Source organism: Acyrthosiphon pisum, chromosome A2, assembly GCF_005508785.2.
Source record: "Acyrthosiphon pisum isolate AL4f chromosome A2, pea_aphid_22Mar2018_4r6ur, whole genome shotgun sequence".
Taxonomy (NCBI): domain Eukaryota; kingdom Metazoa; phylum Arthropoda; class Insecta; order Hemiptera; family Aphididae; genus Acyrthosiphon; species Acyrthosiphon pisum.
Genome location: NC_042495.1, coordinates 72989800 through 73007284, shown reverse-complemented (window position 1 = coordinate 73007284; position 17485 = coordinate 72989800). Strand labels below are relative to the sequence as shown.

The 17485-nt window shown below is 26.9% G+C and overlaps 1 protein-coding gene across 1 annotated transcript in view; it reads right to left on the bottom strand.

Annotated features, from left to right (window-relative positions):
• Positions 1-17485, bottom strand: part of LOC100570548 (hemicentin-2-like) — a 399451-nt gene that overhangs the window by 89645 nt on the left and 292321 nt on the right. Inside the window, exon 4 of the mRNA XM_029490743.1 lies at positions 3451-3552. Coding sequence (XP_029346603.1) covers positions 3451-3552 — 102 coding nt within the window. The remainder of the gene's footprint in view (positions 1-3450; positions 3553-17485) is intronic.

The following is a 17485-nucleotide window of genomic DNA, read 5'->3' as shown; positions in this document are numbered from 1 at the left end:
CATGATGTTTAGTCTTCGTCCTTACAGCATAGTATTAGATTAACTATGATAATTTACTGGGAGACGTTGCCTTCTCCTTTCCAACTCTTATTTTTTTCTTGAGCACAATGAATATAGAAACTGCCTCCCAATTATTATTAATTTATTATTAACCATAAATCATCATTGGCTCCATAGACCATAGTCTCCGGGGAGAACTCTAGTCCAGTTGCAGTGGCTGTTCAGTAACCGTCATAGATGTTTCTTTCGGACTATGTAGCATGCAAGTCTACCAGAGGCAGAGACGTTAAATTATTTTAAACTAGTAAACTATATTAGGTACTTAATTGGAATGTGAAAATAATATGAAGATGAGTATAAACTGTAATGTACCAACATTTTTAAGGATTATAATATTACTTGATGAGAGTCAGTAATCAATGATTAGTACCTATTCATTGGTAGTTTCTATTTTATTTTATGTATCATCTTGATCAATGAGCAGATGTCAGTGGCTGACTTTTTACAGTTTATTAAAAATACTAAACATATTTTATATAATTACTAACAGATAACGAACGAATAGTCGAATGAAATATGAAATATAAACAATTCACACAAATACGGTGGATTAAATTCACAACATACCTATAAATTATTATAAGCCGATTGTGAAGACTGTGGAGAATTCAACGGGGTTTGAAATGTACTATGGAAAATCTATTTATACCTAGGTGTGTCTAACAATAACCAGTGTTGTATAAAGATAATTTTTTAAATATCTAGATAAAGATAAAAAATAATTGCTTGAATAGTTATCTAGATGAAGATAAAAGATACATAATAATTTAATTATCTAGATAAAGATAAAAAATCATCATTTTTTATCCAGATAAAAAAAAAGATAAAATTTTTTTTTAATATTTACCTATCTACCTATTTATTACAAACCTAAGGTGAATAAAGTATATTATATAATTCATAATACTATGTAACACATCTAAATTTCATAACAGTTGTGAATTATGTAACTTTATAAGTCAATTAAATGTTATTTCAAAAAGTATTTTTTTTTTTTTAGGTAATTAAGTAAAGGGCAATTTTCAAAACACCATAAAATTTGATGCCAAAAAACAAAACTTTAAAATATTATTTCGACTTGAAATTTACTTTATACCTACATATATTATATTTTTTAATAATTCATTTATGTTTTACCTAATGAACATAATTAATAGAACCGCATATAGAACCGCAGTACCACACTCACACATACTTATTATTAATAAATTAATCAATAATAATTTTATTTTGTGATAGTTTCAACATTTAATTGCAGAATGCGGGTATCCTGTTGACAGTCGGCGAATACGACGCTGATACGTAGACCGCGTAGACACGTAGTTAACCCGAAACGTTTATTAGTTATTAGTTATTACCAGGGCTCGTTACTTCATGCACTAAAAAATGCATAAATAAGCATGCATTCATGCACTAAAAATTGTCAAAATATGCATTAAAATATGCACTAAAAAGTTCGAAAATATGCATTTATATGCTCTAACATTTTTAAATTATGCACTCAAAATATGCATTATGTAAAAAAATCATGAAAAAGTTTTAAAATAATAAGAATTAATCCATAAATTTAAAAAAATTCAAATTCCTCCACAAAATTTTGCAAACGGCCCGCAACTGTTTGTTTTTCTTTCGGCATTGTTAAAATAAAATATGAATAATGTGTACAGTAGTAACCTACCTATACCTCACATGAAAACACTAAAACAGGAAATTGAATGGATAAATGCATACGACTCATACGATTAAACTCATCGGCGAGTGTAAGAAAACTATACTGTAGAGTGTAGCAATGTACAAAATTATAAATGCTGGTTGGTGAGAAGCTGCCACTTTATATGGTGGAGGATGGTAGTGGTACACTGTTTCCGCGATATTTCGTAAAACGCATAAAATCTAAATAAGTATGTAGGTACTAGGACATTAGTAGTCACACACTCACTGAATAAAAATAAATCAAAACACTATAATTTTGTTAACAGGAAAGTAAATAAGAACAAGAATATTTCAATATTTGTCTAAAAAATATTTTTATGAAATATATGCACTAACGACTGTAAAAATCGACTATATGCCAATATGCCTTTACACCCAAAACATGCAAAAACATGCACTATCAAACTTCATATTATTATTACTATTGTTATGAAACGGATTTGTATCTCAGCTAGCATGTTTTCCTGTGTAGCAAAAAAAACATGCAGATGCATGAACTTACGAGCCCTGGTTATTACTAAGAACATTTAAAATATGAACATGAAATATCTAATAATTTAAGAATGAAAAATATATTTAGATATATTTATAAATTATAAATTATAATGTTTAAATATAAATTTACTATTTTGTAATCAGAATATATAAAATACCTAATTAACATTAATTATAATTTATAATATAAATATTTAAAAATTAAATTTTATCTAGATAAATATTTATCTAGATGTTTTAATTATTTATCTTAGATAATAGCTTAGATAACATATTTCCCATTTATCTGTATAAGATAAAAGATAAAAATATACCTATCTAGATAATTTATCTAGATAAAACACAACACTGACAATAACACTATACAAACATTCAGATAATTTTGATAATATAACGTCAACAACTAATATTTAAACTAAATACAATTTCATATATTTCATAATATAAAACATAATAGGGTCGGGCCTCACATAGAAGTTGAGTCGCAGCGGTTGTATAATAGCCCGCGGTTCCAAAAATAAATTTAAATTATATGATTTTAAATGTAACCAATGATAAACGCTCACAGTCGTCAGTTTCACACATAGGTACATAACGCAGTTCCATTAAAATATATTATACCTAAGTACTTCTAAGCTTGGTACTCATCTATTTACTCAATGTATTATATTTTACGATCGAGGTAAAAATATATGACCAACTACAATACAACGCGGTAATATTTGAAGGATAAATCATAATAAAAATGTATTGTTTGCTCGTTGTAGATATCGTAGAAAAAGTAGCCATATAATATTATATAAATGTATAATAATAAATTGTATGTTTCTATCATACCTCTGCGATACTTGCCCGATTACTCAGAAACTCGTGTAGGTGTATAAGCTCGGCCATCGCCCGAATTATTTACACCACAATTCATAGTTACTGCCAGAGCCAGAGCAATACGAAATATTAATGCGATAATATCTGACACTAAACTTTATACACGAAATATAAAAAAAATATAATAATACATCATTTTCATAGTGAATATACTCATCAGTCATCGTAAACATAATGTTATACATATAATATTATTATATATTTAAATATTAATAATATAAAAAAATAATTAATATGTTGCGGACGAATAATTTAAACGTAACACAATTTTTATAGGTATGAAAAGTATGCACTCACCCCAGTCTGAACGTGGTGCAGAGATTGAAACCGCAAATCTTCCGTGTATGTGGATAGGCCGACGGTGAGTAGTCGGTAGTCTCGTCTACGAATCCAGGAAACCTGTAATGTGATTTGTATGACCATGAATAATGCTGCATTTTAAAGCATGATTTTTTTAAAGTCTTAAGTCAAACTACATAGTATCCATGTTAAATATTATTATAAATTATAAAAATAAATAATAATGATAATAATAATATAGTACAGTACTCTTTGAAGGATGTAGGTAGGTAGTTTTAATATGTTAGATGTTAAAAATCTGACCCAACGCTGAATTTCTAAAATTTTCAATTATTTTCCACCAGTACTAGAATTATACGCGATACCTACTTAATTTTTAAAATGTTATTTTTTTCTATAAAAAAAATTGATAAATTACTGTCTATATAGGTAATGATTACGATAAATAAAAAAAAAATAATTCACGTTAATTGTTTATCAGATATAACCATTACTCATTATATATAGCACACGAGTGTTTCAGTAGCATATAACATAAGAGTTAATTTGAAGTAGGTACCTATTCCTACATTTTGTCTTGAAATAATAATAATACAAATTACAAACTATTATAAACTATTGCGGGCATTAAAAATGTTTATATATTAACTATATAGTTGTTGCAATTTCAGTGCAATAACAATAAATAGGTAAAGTTTATAATTTAAACATGTTTTATTGCGTTTATTACAGGGCTTCATATATTATAATGTTCAAATATTGCATGTTAGTCGGTTATAAATTATGTCGTACGTTTAATTTTCGTACGTCCGAGTGAGTTAGGCAGGTACCTACCTATTTTGATTGCATCTTGATTGCATCCCAGACTTAGGTAATGTATACTATAATATGCAGTGCTGTCACTATAATTTCCTCAGCTTATAAAATTACTAGTACACGAGTACTTACCTACAGCTCAAAATAAAAATTAAGACGTCGAGCCACACTCGCCCTGCGCTAGAGATGGCCCTGTATTATATAACCAATACGCATATTATTATGATGTAATATAAAAACCTATAAGCATAATGTATTATGTATATGCATTTATCCTCTAAAAATAAACAAAATATGTTTTGCAAAATTGTTAATTCTAATATTTTTGAAAGTTTTATGTACGAATACCAATTTTTTATTTAACATTTGTACATTTTTAGTATATCTAAATGTCATTATTATAATATCAATAAGTTAGCACTAACTTAATTCATTTTGCTCCGTGCACAGCTCCTAAATTTTAATTGAATTTTCTAGTAAAATATTCTGGCTTTCTAATGTTGTGATTGGTGGAAGTTTGTAATAGTTTGAATGAGTAAAATATAAACTAATTTTCGAACTTCTTAAACGGTGTTTTTGTCGTTAAATTATTGTAGTATAAGGTAGGTATAGCTTCGGTACATTTCGAATAATTTGAATGGAACACTAGCCATGAACCCCCATCATAGTTATTTTATATAGATGACTGACGTAATAGTATATACCTGTAAGTGCCACATTAAAAAGTCATTATGATCTAGTAAATTAAATATTTTTTTTTTATTTGAAAAAGGTACATAAATTTTTCAATGTTGTTCTCGATTTTTCTGTCACATGAACACCTGGTGTATAGTCATGACTAATGAGTTCCACAAGTTATACGATTACAAGCTCACATCCACAAACCTTGAACAATAATTTTATATTACCTACACAATTTTTTGAGTTATAAAATAGAGCAATATGCCACTATGAAATAAAATAAATAAAATCTATAGTAGGCAAGCTTTAAGTTTTACGAAATCCAAAAATATGCACTAAAAACCCCCAATCCCCAAAATAATTACATTAAAAGTAATGTAAACCGTTATTTCATGAAATATATTTTAATAAAAATTATCTATTTTTTTGACCAAACAATAAAAATATTAAAAATAATTTATTATTTGATTTTATTTAAACCACAAAATATCTACATGGTTGAGATCATCAATCAACAAAAAATAATTGACTTTTATATTTATATCCTAGTCTATTATGATGAAATCTGTAACATTAAAACACATTTTTATAATATATCATAGCACAAATAGTTATTATAATTTCATATTCTACAGTTTCTCAATACAATATTGACGTTTAACGACGTGTACGGTATATTAGGTACATTTACTAAATACTAAACTAACTGCTCTATAAATCCGAAAGCATTATTTGTGTTGACACGTTCCAGACAAAAAAAACAGAGAGTACCTACATTATATTATAATAAAAAAAGTTATCTAGAATTCCTAACTAATAGTAATAAATTGAAAAAAACGACTATTATAACGTTTAGTATAGGTAGTAAAAATGTGTTGTAGTTTCGTTTTGACTTGTGAGTTTGTGCAACATTCGTTAATCTCGTTATAACAATATGTTTACTTGGTTAGGTTATTAAACCGTTAATTAGCGCAACATATATATAAATAATAATTTACACGGGACAAATGTATAAGAAACGGTCGCATTTCAATTTTTTTTTTACAAAGAAGGTACCACATAAATTCTGGTACAATAATAATTTAATTTTAATTAACGAAATAATTAGTTGATTATGGATATGACTTTTTAATGTTATAATTACACCACAAACTTAGCTTTTCCGTTGTGTACGATAACAATGGCAAATTTTTTTTTTTTGATTTTTGATATAGTATAGGTAGTTAACAAAATACAAATTCGTTAAGAGTACCTATAGATACTTATAATAAACAGTTAAGTTTCAATGTGTAAATATATATATTTTTCTGTAGATTTTTCGCGTTTATTCAGAAACCAAATTTCATGGACTTGTGAGTTGTGAGACAGTTATACTTAACCTGCAGTCTATATTATAATGCAGACTTTCATCAAAAAATATAATACCTACAATTTTTTAGTATTCATTTAAAATACCATTTTTTATAATTATTTACATTTCGAAAATGTTTAATAAACACGAAAAAATATTACTACAAAGGCATCTTATAATCTAAAGCAAATTATATCATAATATAATATGGCAAATAATTTATGGAATATGTTAACCACATAATAGTTCTCAAGTTCTCAGGATATGTAGATATATTATTTGTTGGTTTATTAATTATCCCTTTGCATTTATAAACGTAACAAATCTCTATAATACATACATCTCTATACATCAAATTGTACAAAAGTTAAATATGAACTATAGAGTCATTGAAGTTAGAAAATTAAATATACTCTGTCCAGTGAGAGAACACATCGCTGCCCAACGAGATTGGTTTTTCTGCGCATCTCCACGCAACTCCTTACGCCACAATAGTGGAACCGGTCTCAATAATGGAAGGGTGTCGAGTGGGCACGCGCAAAATTGGCGTATTCTTTCGTTGGACAGGGTATACATGAATATATATTATATGAATCGTGCATAGTTATATAAATTAAATTACATAGCAGTAATCAGTATAGGTAGTGACCGCGCTAATTTTTGATTCAATTATATGCATATTATATGCATATTATTTTTCAGAACCCAATTACATATTACTATTATGTGCAATGTGCATATTGTTTAGTATAAAACCTGTTCATTCGTTACTCTCCCGTTTCATCTTAAAAACATTATTTAATAGCATTTCTCTAGTGGCGCCAAACCTCTTTAAACACACGTCATCTGTACGATCCATCGTACATAGTATATTTTATCATCTTTCAAATAGGAAACTTTAAGAGTTATTCAATGTTTGCATGGTTTACTATAATATTTTATCCATTAGTATACGAACCCCTCAATATAAAATGGTTTATGTACTATTATGACGACTTTTGTTTACTAGCTAAATGTTACATTATTTATTTGCTCTTTTTCTTTCAAAGATAAATCTTTATTGCCCATAAAATATTTAATCGAAAGAATTGAAATGTTGTATAATAATGAATATTAAAAAAATGTTTGGATGTATAATGTACCTAATCCAATATGTATAATTTTTAAGAAACCTTTTATTATAATGGTTTTAAATTTTTTGTTACGATTATTTATATAATACCTATACATTTATATTTATTTACAATCATAATATTATATTATAGGTAGCCTGTTGTATGGCATATATCAAAATAGGTATAAACCCCAAAGCTGGGCATAAGTTAATGATATTTAAAAAAATGCATTATAAAGGTATTAAAATAAGGTATAATCACATATACATTTATACCTATCTAAGTATCAACCTATGGATATATATATTATTATTTATGTATAGGTAATTTAAAACCTGTAGGACTGTATCATTTTAGGATTCTATTCATATTTCAAGCTGGGTTCATTTAAAAATAAATATTGTGTGTACATGTGTTATGTATTGTTTAACACATTTTATAATTAAAAAAATTAATTACTCAAAAATGTAAAACTTATTAAAAAACTACTATATTATTTCTACTCATAAGTGGTGAATATTATATAAATATATTATAATATCTATATAAATAACATTTGAATTTTACAACTAGGTTATTCTAAATATCTATTCAATTTTAATAACAGCGTAAACTGTATGAACTATGGTATTATATGGTATAATACTCTATTTGTTTTTATATTTACACCAGTATTAGGTAAGTAGGTATTTTGAAATAAAATTATAAAATCAAATATAATGTACAAAATCGAAATGGTCACAATTCTTTTATTATCGTACAATAATATAATTATTGTAGGTATTAAATATTAATAAATAATAAGTACTAATGAGTACCTACTTAATAAGTATACCTACTCTGTTCCAAAAGAGAACATACCGGTCGGTGACAAATTTATGCCTGGCGGCGAGCATCCCCCACCAATTTCCCATTGTTAGCTTGATCACGTGGTTCTCGACACACCAATCGAATCATTTGACATGCGTGAAAGCAGTATGTTTTCTTTTGGAAAGTAGTATAGGTGTTATAAATCGGGGCTTCATGGGCTCGTATCTATTGATGTCTATATACAGGTGACTAAATAAAAATTATGTTACATTGTTACCCTTATATTATTATTAATTAGTACCTATTACTAATACGACATATTAGTATTTATTTATAAAAATATGTAGGAAATTCTTCGTAAATATATCTTTTTTTTCCAATAATATTTTCTATATTCTATGAACTTATATCTTCTATAAATAATATTTGGATAGTATGTAATTTCAAAATTAACTTAATTGTGAATATTATAAATAATATAAGTTTATTTGAAGTTAACGTAGATACAAATGATTTTAGTTAAAGTTAAGTTAATTAAAACAGTGAACTAGTAAGTTAAGTTAATAAGTTAAAAATAACTCGTTAATGCCCAGCCTTAAACCCAAATATCTACGTCATTGTAACTTAATTATTTAATTATTTTTAAGTTTATATAGCACTTAATACTTACTTGTAATATGAGTTTTTCATAAACTGTTGAAATTGAATAACAATGAATGAATATTGTTTCTACATCCTTAAACTATTATTTACGTATTATAATTTTATTTATTTATTTCAGCGTAATTCAATCATAATACAATAATAACTATAATAATATTAAGAGCTGATTAGAGAGAATTATTTTAAACATATGCATATTACGTTATAAATGTAAGTTTTAAAGTAGGAAAATAAATAATATCTTATTTTGTTATATACCTAATTCCTATTACATAGGGTGACGGTGACTATAACTTGCAGAATTTGTTTAATATATTATGATTTTTATTTGCTACTAACTCAATTGAAATGTTTCAGAACCTAATTAAAACAAATGGGATATCAGAAATAAATTGTGGTTTTTGAAACATGTTTTATAATAATAATATTGTCCATTCCCTAGAAGTTTTCAAGAAAATCACGAGGGGCAGCAAAAAAAAGTTCAATAAGCCTCTGTACTTAACAAATCTTGATCATGTTTTGGTGAAAACGAATTCCAATCCGAATAGTTTTTCCCTCTCAATGATTTATTATTGCTTTCAAATTTAAAGCACCGCCTGTTCCACTGTAACTCTTGTATGTACTTTGGTATCAATATTTATGTTTTCTGCTTATTTACAATAATATACTGGGTTTATAATGATATTGATGTACAATTTTAAATAGTTTATAATTTTTTCAAAATGTCATTTATCTTTATATATATAGTATAAATCATTATTACCTTCCTAGTATATAATATTAAATCCTATAGTAATTTATACTATTTGTATTGTATCATAGAGTATAGGACATAGGTACGCCATTTTAATTGCGCAACATATCAATATTTTAAGATCGAAATAACATTTTTATTTAGATTGATGTCACTCACATAATGAAAAATGATTTAATCACAAAATCACAATATTATGCAAATTAAATTAATTCAACATTAATACTTTATAAACTATATGTTTATATCTACATTTTATTGTTTTCGCAATTTGTTTCAATAACATAATTATAATCTAAAATAACTTAGTTGTATGTAATTATTTTTCACCGTTGCTCTTAAACATATTTAAAACAAGATTCAACGATTATTTATTTGTTTAATAGGACAATGAAACTGCTATATAGTAATGTTTTACAAATCATTCTTTATGTATTGTTGGTCCGTTATCCTAAGGGTTGTTATTTGATTTTTGTTGTTCATATACAATTCTCTTCATTTATATATTCCCATTTCGTTCGACCCATATATTTATCTTATCTTTGTTCCCGAAAATTATCTCCCTACCAGGCCCCGGCCATCGTATCCCTAAAGTATTTTATTTTCTATATCTAATAAAATATTTTATATTAAGTTATATGATAGGTTATATACATTTTCGTTGAAATATTATAATTTGGATTCAATTTGATTTATATATTTTGATGTATATTATATTATAAACGATCTATTTATATATAATATTTATGGTATCGAACTATATATTAGTATATAGTTTTTCAGTTCTTCTTGAGTTGTACAATATGAAAGTTTACGGTACAATACATTTTTATTAATTTAAATACATAACAAGAATATAGGTATGAATAGATTATAATATAGGTAATATTATAATATTAAGTATATATTGAATACTTATATGGTTACAAATTTACATAATTTAATACGAATTATCATTTATGTTTATTGAATACAACTGAATTCAAACTGCAGAAAGATTTTTCAATCATTTTAGAAATACCGGAAAATATAATACGCTTATTATGCGAATTTATGATAATATGCAATAAAACCCTATTTTATAACATACTATACAGCTGTAAAGGGAGTTGCTCAATTTGTATTTAGCTTTCAAAAAATGTATTGCTTAATGTAAAATAACTATAAGAAATGTTAATTAAACCACGGAAAGAGGCGTCGTTTTCTTAAATTGCGTTCACCGTCCAATCATCGTTCTAGAGCTGAAGAGTGTTAATAAATAAATTGCACCCTTGTTGTGAGCCTATTTAGCATTTTGGCAACAACTATCGGTGGTTGTAATTTAGGTTTAAAAATGTTGGTAAAATTGTTTAAAAGGGTTGAATTACATAAAAACTTTTATTATCGACGACGGGCTTAAAAAAAAAAATATTAATTTTTTCTGGATTTTGTTTTAATGCTCATGCAATCATTACTATTAATAACAATTACCTACCTACACACCAAACTCGATCGATATTCAAAATATTATGTGTTTGCATCTTGCAAATTATTCAACAAAATATGGCGAGGACATCAGTCACGCATACACGACACATTCGTTCGTAAACATAATGGTTAACGGCTTTGGAAGACTTTGATAAAACGGTTTCGTGTCTTAAACGGGTGGAAATCACTCCTTGCATTAATTATTGTTTATGTACAAGAGTCGACGATCTACCCTCATGAATATACAACGACTATACACATGCACGAGTTGAACACATGAGGTTGTTAATTTTTTACTCTTATATACCTACCTAATATATTACGTCAGTATCTTAACTCATGCACGTAACGGTAATTGTTGGACTTGGCAAAAATAATTGCACTTACATTGATCTATCAATAAGAGTTGTTAAACGTACTCGTTATGTTATAATGCAATTCACCGATTAAAGTTAGTTAAACATTGACGAATGGACGTTCACTTAATATGTTTTTAGATTCTGAGCGGAGCTAGGAAGCTAGTGGTTTTACGATGGTGTTTATTTTATTTTATTTTTTTATATTCTGTATACAAAATTTCTACCAGAAGGAGTGCTTAGATTTCAGCATATATGTAGTACGCTTCATCTTGTAGCAAATTGGATCTAGATGGTACTTTAGAGTGGTAATTTTTCGATTTTCTCTATATTAATTTAATGCCACGGGAAAAACCACCGCAAAATTACGAAAAACCGCTAAAAATGGGATTTTAATTTTTAACGCTTTGTTTATCTCCATAGAAACGAATAAAAAATTATAATATTATAATATTAATTCAATTTACAGGATATAATAAATAATAACAATATAAAATATCCAGACTAACAAACCGTCTCTGCTCAAAATCGTTTTTCTTATACAATGATATTATATCATTGAATTCAAGTTTAATACAATCCATTACATATTGACCCACTTGTAACCCCTGTACAGCAGAGCGACATCCACTTACCCGCTTTTTTTTATATTTTTTAGATAATGTTTATAGTAACTTATAAAAAACATGTTAAGATAAAGTGATACAAACATTTTGAGAGCTTTATAGCCCCAGTGTCCTAGGGTATTTTTATTTTATAGAAACCTGAAGGCACCCTATAGTAGTATAGACCGTATTTAATATTTATGCTCATATTTTATATCTTCGACTATCGATTTTCTATTGGCTAACTAACTAAACTTATTACTACATTAAAGAAAAAAATGATTTACTTTTAACATTAATTATATTATGTTACAAATTAGGTAAATATTATAGGTAAATTATGAGACTAATCACTAATTTTAGTAGAATAAAACAAAAGATACTGGATTGTAGGAGGGGGGGAAATGCCCCCTTTGCCCTCCTTCTGGATCCGCCACTCGTTGTTTTGAACAGCTTTATGTTTTAATAAAAGAGTTTGACTATCTCGTATTCCAGTGGAGTTTTTTCAAAACTGCATTCAGTAAAACTTATTTTTATGTCGAATGGGCCATTTATCCAATCAGATTTTGAAAGTCTAAATCAGCAAAAAAACTTTTCTAATCCTTCATATGAGGCCTCACACGGCGTCACACTTGCAGATATTCTACAGTGGACTTTCCGCGGTGAAATTTCCGCAATTCATATATTTAAATACTACCTACTGGACAAATTATAGCGGAATTTCCGTATTAATTCCGATATTGCTGAAAGTCCGCTATACGGAGTATCCGCAAGTGTGATACCGGCTTTAGGCAGTACAATGCTCTAACACAATAGGTATAATTTCAGAACTTTTCTTTGCCAAACATTGCTGATTGATTTTTGTATATTTTTCACAATTTTTGTTTCATCTTCTATATTTTACTACACGAGTCAATATATTTTTGATTGGTCCTTGTATACTTGAAATTGTGTGAAAAATTTAAGTATATGAAAATATGTCCAATAAGACATAATATTATTATATATTTTGTATCAATAAACTATGATGCATTAAGTTCTTAGGACAAAAAAAATATTAGGTAATAGTTAAACAAATTGTAATCACTAACTAGTAAGTATACTAATTTTGTTAATTAACAGTTTTTAAATTTTTAATAATAATCACCGTTATTTATGATTCATAATATTATGTATATGTACCCATGCTTTTAATACCTAGTTAGTAGTTATAAAGTATTAACCTTTTAGTTTTACATGTTTCATATTATGTATATAGATTATAGAAATAACTCTTAATTATCTTTAAGTATGATGAGAATTATTCAAATAATCTCTACATTATTCGCTGTACCTTAGTTAAAATTTTTTTTATTCCTGGCAGGTCTCTGACGCTCAGATTTTTAATCCAAGAATTCCATAATATATAATAATAATAATGTGATTCGCAAGGGAAACTGCAGGATAATATTTTAGTAACACAATCCACATAAAACGGTAGGTTCATAATGTTGCCTAACGATGTCTGTGGGCGACAGGGTAAAACATCAATAATTCGGAGGGTCATCTTTGATAAAAAAAAATAATAATAATAATAAAACGAAAGCAAAAAAAAAAAATGTTCTATTCGCTATCAGAATTTTATTTTTTTCATATTAAACTACCTACTATATATACCTAATATATATATATATATATATATATATATATTTCCGAAATAGCATTCATTATATTTTGTATTTACAATCTTTACAAAATGTACGATCAGTAAATATTATGACATAATATAATAATGAATTATTAACAAATAACATATTATTGTTTACCTACTCGCGTTAATGAGAATCCCCTCAGCTGCAACACCCAACTAGGGATTTCTATATTGTTTCTGGTCAAATTGTAGTTATTCAGTTATTGTTTCAACGTTATAAAAATACACCCAAAGTGCCGTCACTGGATGGTTCTGCCCCCCACGTCTTCAAGCCACTGTGTATAAATTGTTATTCCCTTAATATACATATTGTGCTGTGTATGCATATATACAAGTTGTTTAATTATGTAAATAAAAAATGAAAAAAAAAATATAAAAATACATAGTCATAGTTATACATTTTACTTTTAATAACTTTAATAAATACTATATACTATATAATATTTTGTCCATTTGTATCAATTTGAACCTCTAATTTAAAATTGTTGACTGCAAATTTGTTTCGAAAAAATAATACCTACCCAATCAGTATAACGATTTATAATACTCAAAATACAAAATTTGCATAAATCTTACTTCCTAAACTAAATAGTTTATTATTTTTATTTTCATACATAATCGGGGATCGTATGATATGTAAATCAACACCGTGTGATATTTAAATATTTCACAAAGCCTATTATAATATTAAGCCCGAAAAATACATATTGTTATAATACCGATCTATATATTTCAATTTACATGGAACATTAGTTTTATATACGACATCATGAATAAAACTACATATCCACCAACTGTCATGTTCCATAGATTATGGTTCGTCAATCGTCACAAAGTACTTACATATATTTTTAATATATATGTATGATGTACCTATCCAAATAAAGTTGTCATGATTTAACAATATAATGTGAGTTAACCATATTTAGCCTTTATAGATAGGTACTATAAACACAATCGTAACATTCCAAATATATTCAATTTACATGCCTAATTTATAAAGTATTACGAATAAAAGCATATTGTAATTTGTAGTAAATATTTTCAGTACCTATTGTATTATAGATCTGCAGTGTGTAGGTGTCTACACCAGTGGCCAGACAAGCTATCTTAGCACAAGGAGCTCAGATTTTAGTAGTTAGTCTACTCACCCACCTAATATTTTATCAAACATAGGTACGAGGTGTCGAGGTACCTATAAGAAAAATGTATAAGTACATAATATTATATTAAATAAAAAACATTTATCACATTAACGTCAAATTACATTATGTATATTATTTATTTACTTATCAGTTATTTAATAACAATATAATATTTTTTTTAAAGTTTGAAGGAGGACGTGACACCCGCATAATGTGATGACGTGTTGTCTCCGTCTTACAGGTAGCATACCAAATTTTCTCTCGGCATATAACGTTTAGCTCCGTTCGTTTAAAAATTAGAGTGAATTGACCTATTTTGAAACTTGATAGTAATACCATTATCTATAATCACGTGTTGGTTTTTTTTACGATGGTTAAATTATTTAGCAAGTTATGAGTAAATAATATAGCGTCAATGCTCCTGACTCACTTAAAACTGAATAATCATAAAAAACCTACTTACGAACACAAATAATGTTGTAACCATCACGTTTCATCATATTCGGTCGATTCACTCTGATGTTTAAACTAACGGAGCTAAACGTGATCTGCTGAGCGTACATTTTCTGTGTTACGGACTATTGTAAGACGGAGACAACACATACGGGTGCAGTGGCGTCCTCTTTGTTGGACTTAACGCATATTTATTGATAGATCCTTCTAGATACTCACATTATTTTGTTGCTTATTATTATTTTATTTAATATATTAGTCCTTGATCACTTAAAGATGTGTACGTTTACATATTATGCTAAATACTAATACCCACACACCCAAAATCTGGGTGGCCGATCTGCTGGACCTCACCACTGACTGGTACATTATTTAATATTAAAAAATAAAATGTAGTGTTCTAGTATAGACTCGAATATTATTGGATATGGTTTGTAACTAAAATTGTAAGCCGATGATCAACATTTATTTATGCGAAGGAGCATAGTAATATAATAATAATTCAAAAGCAGATTTTCAGTTCTTGTATACCCGAGTATTTTTATGTCCCTCTTTTGGGTTATGTGTATGTTTCGTTATTTTATTATTTTTCCCTCTAAATCCTTCTCCACGATTGTGATTGTATGCCCTCGTATATTTTGGAATTACATTTATTTTTGCAGCTCTTTTTCTCTTTCTGTTTGGACACTCCCCAATATTATTCTATTACTTTTTGCTACAAAAATCGATTTATTTCGTATGTATTTAAACACATATTTTATATCTTGGTAGTCAGTATATTTTATTACATAATATCCACTTAAAATACATAAAAAAAAAAAAAACGTGTATAGATAGTTTATACGTATTGTATTTAGGTTCTATAATAATAATAATAATAATAATAATAATAATAATATAGTATTAAAGTGGTATTTTATCCTAGTTGTAAATTGTAAAAATAATTAAAACCTACATTTTAATAGTATCAATTTTTATTTTAAGTAATGATAGGGTGGATTACGGTGGATTACTCAAATATTTCTCAATCTCCCTCCAAAAAAATTACATTATAACGTTGACAAGTATTCGACCAAATTATTTTTTTTTGTAATGATAAGTTCCATTTAGGTACTTAGTATATTTTCTTATTATTATTAAATTCATTATAATTTTTTGATTAGATTCTATTGTGGTTTATTTTTGGAGTCTATATTTTTATTTTTGGCTGAAAATTAAAACCATTTAATAAATAATAACAAAAAAACAATTAAACTGGTGTATGATATTTAAATAAAAAATAATAAATGTCTGCATAATATAAAGCGTTGAACCGTGGGCGTGATCGCAATATTATATTTAATTTCATCGTTTTTGACTTTTTTTTTTTAATTTTACAAATTGTTCATATATTAGTTACTACGTTATTACAAAAGTTTACTGAAGTACTAAGACTGTTACTTTGATATAGCATTTTTTTCTAAATTTAATTAAGTTTTAGACGGGAAATTTTTTTTTTGATATTTGTGAACGTAAATATTACGTTCATCACTCTACTCAGATTCCAAAAGAAAGGCCTTACAATGGTAATTTGTCTATGTCTAATAAGTATAAAAGTTTTAATTTGCAAATTGTGCTAGGTCTTCTGAACAATAATTTTCTTATTATTATAAGAGTATTTTGAGCAGTCTAGTTTCATAAGGTAGATGTAATTATAAAACTCTGTTAATATAAAAAACAGAAATATTGCTTTAAAGTAAATAATATGTTCATATTAAAAATTGTATACAGTAGTTATGTTTACTGTCAAATTAAAAAAAGGTGGGTAAGTGGATCTAAGTAAGCTCTGCTAACGGTAGGTTACAAGTGGGTCACTGTATAATGGATAGTATTAAATTTTAATTCAATGATATAATATCATTGTATAAGAAAAACGATTCTGAGCGGAGACGGTATGTCAGTCTAGGTATAAGACATACATATTTAGGTATACTTATCTATAGTATTATTAATAATTTTCAAATTAATCATATCATAATATCCATTAGGTAACGCGTTATACATCAATAACAAACCGTGGTACTATCATAGATATATAATAGTATATTTTAGAAGTTTCAAGTACCCACAAATGATATTATACAATC